This window comes from Saccostrea cucullata, unplaced genomic scaffold (genome assembly GCF_032062105.1).
Source record: "Saccostrea cucullata isolate Sc308-1 unplaced genomic scaffold, CSIRO_AGI_Scuc_v1 ctg266, whole genome shotgun sequence".
Classification (NCBI taxonomy): Eukaryota; Metazoa; Mollusca; class Bivalvia; order Ostreida; family Ostreidae; genus Saccostrea; species Saccostrea cuccullata.
This window is the reverse complement of record NW_026935351.1, coordinates 623,674-638,006: the sequence shown is the minus strand read 5'-3', so window position 1 is coordinate 638,006 and position 14,333 is coordinate 623,674. Positions and strand designations below refer to the sequence as shown.

At 35.0% G+C, this 14,333-nt stretch overlaps 1 protein-coding gene across 1 annotated transcript; it reads left to right on the top strand.

Moving 5' to 3' along the window:
• Positions 1 to 6,749: 6,749 nt before the first annotated feature.
• On the top strand, positions 6,750 to 13,352 carry LOC134242514 (protocadherin-9-like). Its single transcript, XM_062724613.1, has 6 exons — positions 6,750 to 6,871; positions 6,978 to 7,655; positions 8,002 to 9,966; positions 11,896 to 12,018; positions 12,133 to 12,262; positions 12,847 to 13,352. Exons 2-6 carry the CDS (start codon positions 7,029 to 7,031, stop codon positions 13,161 to 13,163), a joined length of 3,162 nt encoding a protein of 1,053 aa, XP_062580597.1. The 5' UTR covers positions 6,750 to 6,871; positions 6,978 to 7,028; the 3' UTR covers positions 13,164 to 13,352.
• The last annotated feature ends 981 nt before the right edge of the window (positions 13,353 to 14,333 follow it).

Here is a 14,333-nt window from a genome sequence, read left to right as displayed (position 1 = left end):
GAGCGTTTGGGGAACATCTGTAACGGTCCCCGTTACAATTAGTACTAGTTATTATTATTATTATTTTTTTTCTTATTTGTTCTCCGGTACTTTTTTGTCCGCGAGTGTTCTCAGAAACTGTTCACCAAACTTAGTTAAAACCTTTTTAGGGTTAATGGGTGTGTAGTGTAGGTGTGCGGAACGAAGGTCATTTTGCGCGCATACGCCTGCACGTGCGGGCGCGTGAAATGAGTGAAATGACTGATATATTTAATATAGTCATAACTTTTACATTTTTTGATAAAATGCTTTGAAACTCATTATATAAGGATATATTAATAGTGTTAATAATATGACACTGTCAAATTAGCTCGAACTCACGTGCATGCACGTGCGCTTTGCTCTGATTGGCTGAAACAAAAACCTCAATATCTTTTCTGTTTTTTGACAAAATGCTATGAAATTTAAAACATAGGCATACTTTAGGATGTCCTACAAAATGATATATAACAATTGTCATGAAAACATGCGCATGCGCGTGCGCTGCAATCTGATTGGCTTAAACTTTAAATGGCTATAACTCCCTTGTTTTTCAACCAAACAAGATGGGGTTTAGAACATAGACAGTCATAATGGATTGCTACAAGAAGGTATGGTCGTCATGTACATGCATGCACGTGCGTGCACGTGCGCTTTGATCTGATTAGCTGAAACAAAAATATCAATATCTTTTTCGTTTTTTGACGAAATGCTATGAAATCTTGGACATAGGCATGCATTAAGATATCCTACAATATGATATGTAACAATTTTCATAAATGCATGCACATGCACATGCGCTGCAATCTGATTGGCTTAAACTTTAAATGGCTGTAACTCCCTTGTTTTTCAACCAAACAGGATGGGATTTGGACCTTACACAGACATAATAGACTCCTACAAGTGGGTATGGTCATCATGCACATGCATGCACGTGCGTGCACGTGAAATTGGTAAAATTAAGAATACACCTGAATGATCGTATTTTTAATTTTGGATTAAACGCTTCAATATTTAGTATATCAAGATTTCTAAATAGTGGAGACAAGGTGTTATTGTCATTATGCATATGCATTCACATGCGCACGCGTGCTATGCTAAAATTTGAATATACTTGGTATACTTCTGGGAAAACTTTGATAAAGTCTTAAATGCATAGAGTTTGCCTTTTTTAATAAAGCTTACAGGGAATATGGCACGAAAAGGGATTTGGGGAGCGTTTGGGGAACATCTGTAACGGTTCCCGTTACAATTAGCACTATTATTATTATTCTTTTTTCTTCTTATTTCTTCTCCGGTACTTTTTTTGTCCGGAAGTGTTCTCAGAAACTGTTCACCAAACTAAGTTAAAACCTTTTTAGGGTTAGTAGGCATGTTGTGTAGATGTGCCGAACGAAGGTCATTTTGCGCGCATTCGCATGCACGTGCGGGCGCGTGCAATGAGTAAAATGACTGATATATTTAATATGGTTGTAACTTTTATATTTTTTGATAAAATGTTTTGAAACTCATTATATAAAGATATATAAGATGTGTAGATAAGATGACATGGTCAAATTTGCATGAACTCACGCGCATGCACGTGCGCTTTGCTCTGATTGGCTGAAACAGAAATCTCAATATCTTTTTTGTTTTATGATGAAATGCTTTGAAATTTATAACATAGACATGCATTAGGATGTACTACAATATGATATATAAAATTTTTCATGAAATCACGCGCATGCGCGTGCACTGCAATCTGATTGGCTGAAACTTTAAATGAGTATAACTCCCTTGGTTTTCAATCAAACAGCATGGGATTTACAACATAGATGGACATAAAGGACTCCTACAAGACGGTATAGTCACCATTCACATGCATGCACGTGTGTGCACGTGCGCTTTGCTCTGATCGGCTGAAACAAAAATCTCAATATCTTTTCTGTTTTTTTACAAAATGCTTCGAAATTTAAAACATAAGCATACTTTAAGATGTCCTACAATATGATGTATAATAATTGTCATGAAAATACGCGCATGCACGTGCGCTGCAATCTGATTGGCTTAAACTTTAAATGGCTACAACTCCCTTGTTTTTGAACCAAACAGGATGGGATTAAGAACATAGACATACATAATGGACTCCTACAAGAAGGTATGGTCATCATGCACGTGCGTGCACGTGCAAATGAGTAAAATAGTGTAGACAAGATGATATCGTCATAACGCTCATGCAATCACATGCGCACGCCTGCATTGCTTAAATTTGAAATACTTGGTATACTTTTGGGAAAATGTTGTTTACGTCTTAAATGCATAGATTTTGCCTTCTTTAATGAAACTTACAGGGAATATGGCACGAGAAGGGAGTTGGGGAGCGTTTGGGGAACATCTGTAACGGTTCCCGTTACAATTAGCACTAGTTATTATTATTATTATTATTATTCTTTTTTTTCTTCTTTGTTCTCCGGTACTTTTTTTGTCTGCGAGTGTTCTCAGAAACTGTTCACCCAACTAAGTTAAAACCTTTTTAGGGTTAATAGGTGTCAAGTGTAGGTGTGCACAACGAAGGTCATTTTGCGCGCATACGCATGCACGTGCGTGCGCGTGAAATGAGTGAAATGACTGATATACTTATTATAGCCATAACTTTTACATTTTTTATTGAAATGCTTTGAAACTCATTCTATAAGGATATATTAATAGTCTAGATAATATGACATGGTCAAATTAGCACGAACTCACGTGCATGCACGTGCGCTTCCCTCTGATTGGCTGAAACAAAGATTTCAATATCTCTTTTGTTTTTTGACGAAATGCTTTGAAATTTTAAACATAGTCATGCATTAGGATATACTACAATGTAATATATAGCAGGTATCATGAAAACACGCGCATGCACGTGCGCTGCAATCTGATTGGCTTAAACTTTAAATGGGTATAACTCCTTTGATTTTCAACCAAACAGGATGGGATTTAGAACATAGATAGACATAGTGGATTCCTACAAAAAGGTAAGGTCATTATGCACATGCATGCACGTGCATGCACGTGAGATAGGTAAAATCAAAAATACACTTGATCAAGTGTATTTTTTAATACTATTGGATTAAATGCTTTATTATTTTATTATATTAATGTATATAGATAGTGTAGACAAGAGAATATGGTCATTACGCACATGCATTTACATGTGCACGTGTGCAAATGCTAAAATTTGAATATACTCGGTATTCTTCAGGAAAACGTTGTTAAAGTGTAAAATGCATAGAGTTTGTCGTTTTTAATGAAGCTTAGAGGGCCGGAGTATGGCACCAAAAGGGAGTTGGGGAGCGTTTGGGGAACATCTGTAACGGTTCCCGTTACAATTAGCCCTAGTTACTTATACAATTAACTTAGTAATGTGTAAAGAAATAAAATAATTTTTCATGTCTGTCCAGAGGCTTTTTTTATAAGGCAATATTTGTTAAGCCACTGCAGGAGGATTTTTGAGAAAATAAACTTGCTTTTTGAACAAATAAAAACAAAATTTGTTATATTGTATAGAACCCAGCCTCCTTCCTATTCTATCCCAGTATACCTTTCCTGAAGTTTCTTCTGATGAAAAATAACTACTGCTATCCAAAGAAACACGCACATGAAAAATTTCACAAGGATACATGTATATCAACTCAAAATAACTTTATTTTTAAATAAAATCTGAAGTACGTAATTTGATAGTCTTAGGTAAACACTATATGACAGTGTTTCTTTTTTATTCCTCATATTGTTAGTATGCTCATGAGTTTTTCAGGTGTGGTGAAGGGTCGTTTTGGTACAGGGTCACTTCCACAGACACCCATCGGTCCTTGATAAAAAAAGCTCGTTCACATCTGAGTAACCATGTGTAATTGAAAAATAACATTTGATACACATTTAAGATTATCCCAAGTATACATACCAATAATACCCAGACTTAACACATTAATATACTCTTACCTGTTTATAACGAGGTCAGGTAGACGAGCACGTTTGGTGAATCAGTTGTTCCCCAAACAAGCCTTGAACAGTTTTTTTTTATCCTTCCTCGTCTTTTTATTTAAAAAAATTATATATGAATTTTGCAAAGCTTTATTCTAAATAAAAGGGAAAAGAAGCTTATCGAGTGTGTTTAGAAAACGTAAATTTCAAAAGGTTTTTTTTTTTTTTTTTTTTTTTTTTTGAATTTATCGTTTCCAGCATGCCCATGGTAGTTTTCTATAAAAGGACCGTAAAATATATTTAAGCCGAAGATATCTTTCAAATCTCAGAATGAACCAGGAAAAAAAACAGCAAAAATTTCATAAAACTAATTTTATTTATTCAGATATTTGAGTTTTGAATTCTCTCATAGTCTTTCTATCACTTATATATTTAAAGAAATCTATCATTTTTAAAGACACTTCGATTTCACATTTCACAAAATTTCATTTTCAATTTTGGTAGCATTGTGACCAAACAGAAATTGCTATAAAACAAAATCTGAATATAAGTAAGTTAATTAATAACAAAAATCTGGCAGTTTGAATTATTCCACATATAACTGGCTTTTCTCAAAATCTGATAAGTATCTCATTTGTTGATAACTAACTGAAATTAATCTGAATTTGATTAAGCACCATAAAATAATAATATAAACAATATTTTTCAGTTATGATATTTCCAGCACTCGATTCCTTTGAAGACTCCCCGACCTCTCGGTCTTAAGTAAATAAACAAGCTGCTTAAAAGGCTTCTCCCCCGCCGTATTGTAGTAAATCAGGGTCCTGATTTCAATTATCGGATTCTAGCCAGTCTTTCGGAAATACTTATGTCCCCAGAGGCTTCAGAAAAAGGTGGTAACTTGTATCGAGATCTCGGAGATAACATTATTTTCTAATGCGAGAGTAATGATTAAATTTTCTTACAAGAAAAAACTGTTTTGATTTTAAATGAGATATGTGGTCCCTGATTCCTTTGTATTCCTCACACCTTGTAAACGAGTGTAGATAGAGGGTTAAGATTAACTAATCAAGAACTTGGGCCATGTAGCCGTAAGCACCCGAAACCGAATTGAGCTTTATAAATGACCATCTTGAGGGATTAAAAACGCAGTGAGCGATAAATTGGTCCAGAGCTTAATGGACATTAAAAAAGAAGTGACCTGTCCTGGACACCCATTAAGACACTGACACCACTGAAAGTGACATCTCAAACATTGCTTTTTTACTAAAATGACACAGAAAATAATTAAGGATACAGTTATTACGTAAGCAACGAGGCAGACAGCTCCGTCAACTATCTGGAAAAAATATATTGGACTTTGTGGATAATTTATACGTGCATTTTATATCGTCCAGAGGATTCAATTTAAAGGTGAGGATTTTTCTTTTGAAAATACAAATCCTTTAATTTTTTTCTTTTTTTAAGTATAAAATAAAGTAAAGATGGTCCCCACAAAGATGAAACCATCTAATGGCCATTGATTAAATACATGTAACTTAATTCAAAAATTAAATATCATTATGTACACGTGAGTTGAATATACTATAGTAAAATATCGAGGTGTGTGAAAACATGAGTAGAACGTCTAATGCTCTATGTACTAACATCCACAACACGATTAATAAATATTTTAGGGCAGGAAGTTTATTTACCTCGCTGTTATTGTTCTCCAAAATCAGAGCTATAACCTTAAATTGGAACAATCATGTATACTTCATTTGCTAATGGCGGTATACTTTCTGATTTTTATTCTCAACTGATATGAATAGGGGGTCAAACTATGAACTCGATAAACAGGAATTAAATGGTATTATGTTGTTAAATTCAAGCTTGATTCTGTAATACAACAAAATATTTATTTTAAGAAAATGAATTTCGCTGCCATTCATCTCTGTATTACTGGGTAGGGGATTTAGATAGGAAGCTTTCACCTTATCACGAAGACGTCTGCCACCTTAATCAGAAAATCGAACGCGATTTTTATGACTTTAGGTTGATTTAAAACTTTAATTGAAACGGAATGATCCTACCATTACAAAAGAAAATTGCCATTGAAAAGACCAGTAAATAATGTGATATCAGAAAATTGTTTATTTACGGAATTAAGCCGATAAAAGTTTGTCTATCCCCAAGTCTAACGGTTATGTAATGGACACACCTGGTTCTGAAAATAAAATAATTTCGGGAAGTGAGTTTGTTCAAAAGAATTTTAAAAGCATTAGCATTTTAGTAGAAAGTCTTGGACATTTTCAAACAAATTGTTATAGACCTGTATGAATTCTTGGTTTGCATGTCTTGTCATAAAGGGTGTTATGGACAGTTCATAATTAGTGACCACAAAAGACCCCGTGGCATGGTCCGTCTGACCTTAATTATTTTCATCATTGTCCATCATGATTTAATGTGAAGCTGTCATCTTTTCTGGTTCACACATGTATCAAAGAAAATCTTCTACATGAAGACGTCAGTTATCATTAATATCGCTGCCTGGTCAGAGAAACCAAACTCTCTGTGATGTTACTGTTATGGATATTTCGATGCCAAGACCTTTACTTTTTTGGAAAATGTTTTTTGGAGGGTTAAATGAACTTTCACCTGTAAATAAAAGAAAACGATTGTATTTTCTACTCTAACAATCTGCGAGCTATATCACAACACATACATGCCAAAACATAGTTGTGTTGATATCGTTGATTGGCTGACACAATTTGGGTGGGCGGAGCTTTTCACGCATATTTCCCAGGTGTAAATAAAGAACATTATCCAGGTGAAAGGCTATAGAAGAGTATAGTGTAATAGTGATGGATGGAAGCGATATTTATGACAAAATGACTAATCAGCTTGTCTTATACTAGTTGGTACTTAATCAGTAAGTAAAATCAATTAGTATCTTAAGGAATTTCAGGAATCGGACAACTAAAAGCTGCGTAGTGGAATTTTTTTTCTTCAATGCAATGTTTTTCTCTATTTTACAGATCTTCAAGAAAATCAACGAATGAAGAGGCCTTAAAAGTAAAGATATAAACATGGCATTTATGAAGTATTTGTGGACAATAATTATCTGTATACCAGTGACCTGTGGTCAGGTATTATACTACACTGTGTCCGAGGAATCCGCCCTGGGAACATTGATCGGAAACATCGCTATAGACGCCAACCTATCCTCCGATGATCTCACTAGGGAATATATCTTTTTATCTCAATCAAACCCTCTCACATCTTTATTTCAACTTGATGAAAAAACTGGATCCCTTTCCGTTGGAATGAGAATTGACAGAGAATCTCTAGCCGAATGTAAATTTGTCACGGAATGCCTTCTTAATTTGGATGTGATCTGTCGTAATTCAGGAAGTTTTTATCAAAAAGTGAATCTGAAAATAAAAATTCTGGATATTAATGACAATTCTCCCACCTTTCCTGACGGTTCTGTGAATTTGTCGGTATCGGAGGGGTCTTTGGTGGGGACGTCTTTCCCCATTGAAGGGGCCGTGGACAGGGACAGTGGACATTATTCAGTAAATAATTACATGGTTGTCCCCCAGACGGCACCGTTTTCTGTCCAGTTTCAGAAAAATGTCGATGGAAGTTCTCGTGTTCGTCTTGTTCTCAACAAAACTCTCGACCGAGAAATTCAACCATCCTACCAGTTTCAGGTAAATACATAAATACACGTATAAATTTATCTGTATAGGTACTACAGTATGTAATTGTAAAAATATGTTCCATAAAAACAAATATATAATTTTCAGCAAATTGCATACGTATGCAAAAATAAAAGTATATTGCATAAAAAAATATTTATATACATTATACATAATTTATGCCGTAGTTATGTTAACAGTTTATTATCACCATCTTGATAATATGATTTGCAAATACATTTACTGCATGAACTGTACATGAACTGGTGGTATAAAGTACTTTGAAGTTTTTGATTCTTTTTTTCCTATTTAACAACCAAAAGAAAACATGGACAATAATTTCCTATGAATGTTGTAGGTTGTTGCTGAAGATGGCGGTGCACCTGCTAATGTCGGAACCTTGCTTGTTTTTGTGACCGTTCTGGACATTAATGACCAGCAGCCAGTGTTCTCCCAATCTCAGTATAATGTCACAGTGGATGAAGATGTTGCCGTAAACACCACGATTCTAACCCTCACAGCAAAGGATGATGACGAAGGACTAAATGGTGACGTCATTTACAGCTTAAGTCCTAGGCAGGACGAAAAAATTCTGAAATTGTTTCAAATTGTTCCAACAAGTGGGGCTTTGCAAGTGAAGGAATCTTTAATTTTTGAGCCTGGAAAACAGTACAGAATTATAGTAGAGGCTAGTGATCGTGCTAAACAGCCTCTTATGTCTCAAACCCAAATAACCGTTAATGTGCGAGATACTCATAACAACCCGCCACGGATCAAGGTGGATTTGCTGTCAAATACCGACAAAGCTCAGATATTGGAGGGTGCTTCACCTAATGCCCCCATAGCACACGTCACTGTGGACGACCCGGATACCGGCTATAATGGAAATATTAATTGCTCAATTCGAAGTGAAAAATTTCAACTCCAAAAATTTAATGTTCTTGAGTATAAAGTTGTATTGTTTCAACCATTAGATAGAGAAGTGCAATCTGAGTACACTATTACTGTGCTATGTCAAGATGAGGGCACTCCACCTCTGAATGCGTCCTCGACCTTTAAAGTGACCGTCCTTGACGAGAATGACCATGACCCCGTGTTTACAAAGCCTGGATATGTGGTGCAAACCCAGGAAGACAATAATATCGGATCCAGTCTCATCAGAGTTTCTGCTTCTGATAAAGACATTGGTAAAAATGCTGAAATCACATACAAACTTCAGCCCACAAGATACAACTTTTTAATTGACCCTAAAACAGGGCTCATTTCTGCCCAGTTCAGACTTGACCGAGAGGAGACCTCTTTGATCAAACTTTACGTCCTTGCAATAGACGGTGGTTCTCCTGCGAGGACCGGTACTGCAAGTGTTGTCATCAGAATTACTGATATCAACGACAACAAACCGGAATTCCAAAATGACAGCTTCGAATTTGCCATTCAAGAAAACGCACCTAAATACACGTCTGTTGGATTACTTATTGCAACTGATAAAGATGAGAATAAAAAAGTTACATTTTCCCTTTTACCACAGTACAATGGAGGAATACCTTTTGAGATTCTACCTAATGGAACCATCAGAACAACAGAGGTTCTGGACCGAGAAGCCATTGCTAAGTATCAGTTCACAGTCGTAGCTTCTGATTCCGGGTCCCCTCCCCTGCAATCGTCTGCTAAAATCACCGTTGATGTTTTGGACATGAATGACAATGACCCCATCTTCATGTTCCCAAGTGATAACAACAGCACTGTCATCATCTCATATCAGACCCTACCCCACACCGTCATTGCTCACCTAGATACAAGGGACATTGATGAAGGGCTCAACGCTACCGTAACCTACGTCACAAGGGACAGGAACTACTCACATCTTTTTCAACTGAACAGTTTGTCAGGAAGACTCATTCTTATGAGAGAACTGACAACGACAGAAATAGGAAAATATAAATTGTCCATCATTGCTCAGGACAAAGGAACACCCCCGAGGACAACCGAAAGGACCATGACGATAATAGTGACAAGTCAACAGATACCAGACGGCGTTTCTGCACCAGACGATCACAAATACTTTCTCATCGCTATTGCAATTTCCTGTGTCACCATAGTGATCGCGGTGGTCATCGTCTTGACAATTTGTTTGATTAAAAGAGCTGATCGATTGCGTCAAAAGTATCACGAACAACAAAAGATAGAACCCTATTCTGAAATCTCGGCTCAGAGATTCCACGAGAATACCCTGGATTCCTTACACTGCAGTGGGATGTTGGACAAAGACTCACCTGAGCACCAATTGTACCCAGTTCTCCACAGTTCCACGATGGACTCCCAGGTAATATGTCACACACCATTAATTTGTTATCAACACCTTCCCTCTTTTGAAGAAAAAGAGAAAAAATTCGTACAGCTCAAAAACATTCAATTTAGAGTTAACTGTTCAAATATAAAAGCTCTGGTAAAAAAGATTCCATGCTGCATCACTACGAAACTATTTTCATGGGCCATTAGATAGGAAATTACAAGGCTTTAAAATCTGAAAAGCAACTTTTAGGGATTATTTCAATTGATTCAGAACAATATTAACATAAAGATGTTTACTGAATTAATTCTATGAAAACTATATATAACATTCAAATAAATGTTGTCTGCACAAAAACTGAAATTTTATGAGAAACTAACGGTTTCAAGAGAATGCCATGTAAAAATAGAAGACCATAGTTTTATATCAAATCTAGATTTTTGATTGATATCTTTTAAATGAATAAAAATTTACAAAACGTAAATCGACCATGAGACACGTAAATAGGTCTGTAAATGTCACTTAATCACAAAGTCTGGGGGCAGGTCACTTGTGAAATTTTTGACATGGAGACTCATTAAAATAGTTCAATGAAATAAAATCTGCTTGCTGTGTCCATCCCTCTAACAAATTCGCCAAGATAAGGACAGTAATTTCGCGCTCGACATGCGTAATGTGTCCGTGCCCCCGAGGTAGGCGAATAATCGAGTGAACCGCTCAAATAACACTTTGCCTACGGTCAGCCATCAGTAAACTGAAAACATGAAAACGGAGAGAACCACTGAAAGATTTGTCACTAGTTTGTTTATACTTCATGTCGATTCATAAGGTTAAAGAGGAAACCACAATGAAGCAACATATATAATTTGAGCAAATAGTGCAGTGTTATTTTAATTACAGTTTGGTTTTTTAATTATTGCACAAGCTTTAACTAGCTCGGGACTAACCCTCATTTGTTTTGTAAGAAATGTCATCTGTCAGGCTACATACAGGTGTCAGTACCTCCAGATCGTGATGTGCTCAGATCAAATTTCCTCCTCTATACCGGGTACCAATTGCCCGTGGGAGTTTTACTAACAACATCGAACTCCAGTGTCCGCAACGCTTAGCAATCACTAAATGCATTGGAAAAAGAAAACTTTTTCGCTTGCCTCGATTTCTTTCTCTTAAACTCATTTTGTATGTTGTTGAGTCATTTACCGACTGGGTCATTTTCCTCAAGCAAAGAAAAATATTTTTACTTCACTCCCGAGAAGTAAGCAGGATTTAAATCATTCTAACCTCATTTATTTTTAAAAAATAGCATCAAGTCTTTCAATCGATTTATTCTCACAGTATAGAGAATTGTTGGATTAAAAACACAATTGAAAATGTTCTCTATATCAATATTTTGATAAAATATATGTTAGTGCATTATGATTAAGGCTCCTAACAAGCATTTCCTTATGTCAATCTGTCTTGGGTTTTAACATTCTCTTTTCATGTTCTTCTTTAAAGTTTGATCCATATTAATTTTAAAAATTGAATGTTTAAAATGTTTAAACATCTGTTTGACGTAAGATTGAAAAGAAAAATAAAAGTTACCTTTTAAAAAATAATTTCTAAGCCGTTTGAAAAATCTTGATAAGATTTAGTTCTTGGTTTATCTCTTGTTGGCAATAACATGTCAATTTATGACTTTTATCTTTAAAAATTAGTCATTTATCTGTCGTTTTTGATAGCTTAATCGACCTGTTAGCAGCAAATTTCACTCTTTTACCAGAGAGAAAATCGCTCTTATCCAATAGTCGGGTCAATATTTATCATTAATCTATCCCTTTCCCAAAATTTTGAACCCACGTGATTCAAGGGGGATAAGCGGCTTATCCCGCTCTATCTGACATGTTTCATATAATTGGAAACCAATTCAAAAATCACCAATATTTATTTTACTGACTTAAGATATGTTTGTTTTTTATTTAGATTTCTACCAAAGGGATCACCGCCAATCTTGGTCAAGATGACAAAATACATCACCAGTTAACTCCCTTTACTCTGCAACACGTACTAAGGTCCAGCAACTCTTATAGACCAGGGTCACAATTGGTGAGTATTAATATTTTCTCTTTTCTTTCTCTCGGTAAAAAAAAATAATTATAAGATTTCACGTTTTTTCCCAAATTTATTTTTTGATAAATATACAAATGTATTTTATTTCAGGTGAGAAAAGAAAAGGACAGCACAAGTGACCGTTCAGGGGAGCTCACTCCAAGTGACAGTGGGCGAGGCGGAAGTGAAGACGACCTTAACAACAGTATTCTGCTTTCTCACTCCAGTTCTATAGATTTTGGTAAGAGCATTTTAAGTTTTTGTTTATGATCAAAGAAAAGGAATGAATAAATTTTAAACCCTTATTGTGATAATAAGCATGTATAAAAATGTTAAGGTTAGCAAACTTGTACTGCAAGGAAATATTATTTAATCAGTGGGAATATATGTAATTATTTTGCATAAACTTCCGTCATATACCCAATAATTACACACCTCGCATTAGTCATAGCCACTTGTTGTGTCATTTGATGCAGTCCTCTGCAATACACTGAACTTTCACCTTTTTATCGCCATATTATCATATTATATAAACCATGAGTACCTGGATTTCATTCGACTCTTTGCTTAAACAAAGAGAATTTTTGATAACGTTTGGTTGCTGTCTCTCTTCTCATATACTGCTGTCTCCCAGATAAGTTTATAGAACATGGAAATCCAATTATGTAGTAAACAAAAATGTCATAACTATCTTCTTGACACTATCACCCACCATTATTTATTTATTTAAAGAGGTAAAATATTTGAACTCAGTACTCCTCTGTGTGAGAGATGATTGGTATTTGATCACCGTTTAATTCTTCATTTTCGATTTTCTCTTTCCAGAAAATACAAAGCACAATTCGCCAAGGAAAGAATTATCATTTAGTACCTTCAACAGACCGAGTTTAATGTTGCACGGAAGTTCTTTGAACGCAAAAGACCATTTGCAACAGAAAGGGACATATCCCTGCAATAAACTTTCTCCTCAGCAGCGAAATTCTGCTGTAGTTTTCCAGAGACAGGAGAGTTTGTATTCAGACGCCGGAAGTTACTGTGGTCATGACGACAGCACGACGACTTCCGGAAGCTATGTTTTGGATCAGGAGGACGTTTTTGATGGACTTAATTCAAGTTTACACAGGGGACAATGCATTGTGTGAAAAATTGTATTCTTCATATGGTTATATCATTCCAAATCAAAACGAGAAAAAACATAGTCCCACAATATTCCGTATGTGCCAAAAAATATATTAAAAATACAAGGTGCTATAAATCTTTGTTTAATTAATGTGTTCAATATGATCGTATCCTGACATAATTTTTATTGTAACTCGTTGTATGAATTGATATTATGCAAATAAATATTAATATTTTTAATACGTGTAATTGTCTTTTTGTCAACCTTCAAGTGAACAGATTATTAAGAGTCAGTCATTTTGCTTCAAAGAATTCTTTAAAATGTTATTTTTACTTTTAATCAATAATTTAACTAAATTGAAGTGAAAAAAAAATAAACATGTGCTCCCTTATGTACAAACACTTTTATCCAATTTCTCCTTTAAATTGATAAAAAGAAATTGCAACAGCATATCCCATCGATGAACGTGGTTAAGAACTCGACGTGTTACTGCAGTTGTCTTAAGGTCAGACGATACGTTCCTCAGATATCTGTATTATTAATATTCATATTGTACGAAAAATATTTTTAAAAAATAATTACCGTTTGCTTTATTAACAGCCTTCTAATTGCCTTAAAAAATTCGAAACAACAAAAAATGTCATATTGGCAAATTAAGTATTTCCCCAAAAGGATTATATAGGAAACATCATCATCTCATATCTTGCACATACATGTATGCCTGGTAATGTACCTCTATTTTTTGTGAGTAAACATGTTTAAATGACAAAATCTTGGGGAAAAAAATTATATCATTGACGAACGTATCGTCTTAGAAAATGAGTCAGCTGTCCTTAGAGGATATTTTTTTGGTTTTAAGTAGGTTTTATTGATCACAGGAATAAATCTTATTAATATAAAAACTAGAAAAGTAATATTGCCTTGGACACATGAATTTTTTAGGATATGAGCTATAATTTTCTTATTGGGATCTTAGAGAGGGGGTATACATGTAGGTGATCTTTTATAAGCACATTTTCAAAATTTTGCAGGCATCTGTAAAATATTGACCCAGTCATCTAAGGATGATTGTTGTAAACACAGACGACTTTAAAAATAACAAATCGGAATAAATTTGGTTTCTCAACGGTTCTAATGCAGTAAAAATGATAATAAATCTACAAATGATATACAAAAAACGTGTGATTTTGGC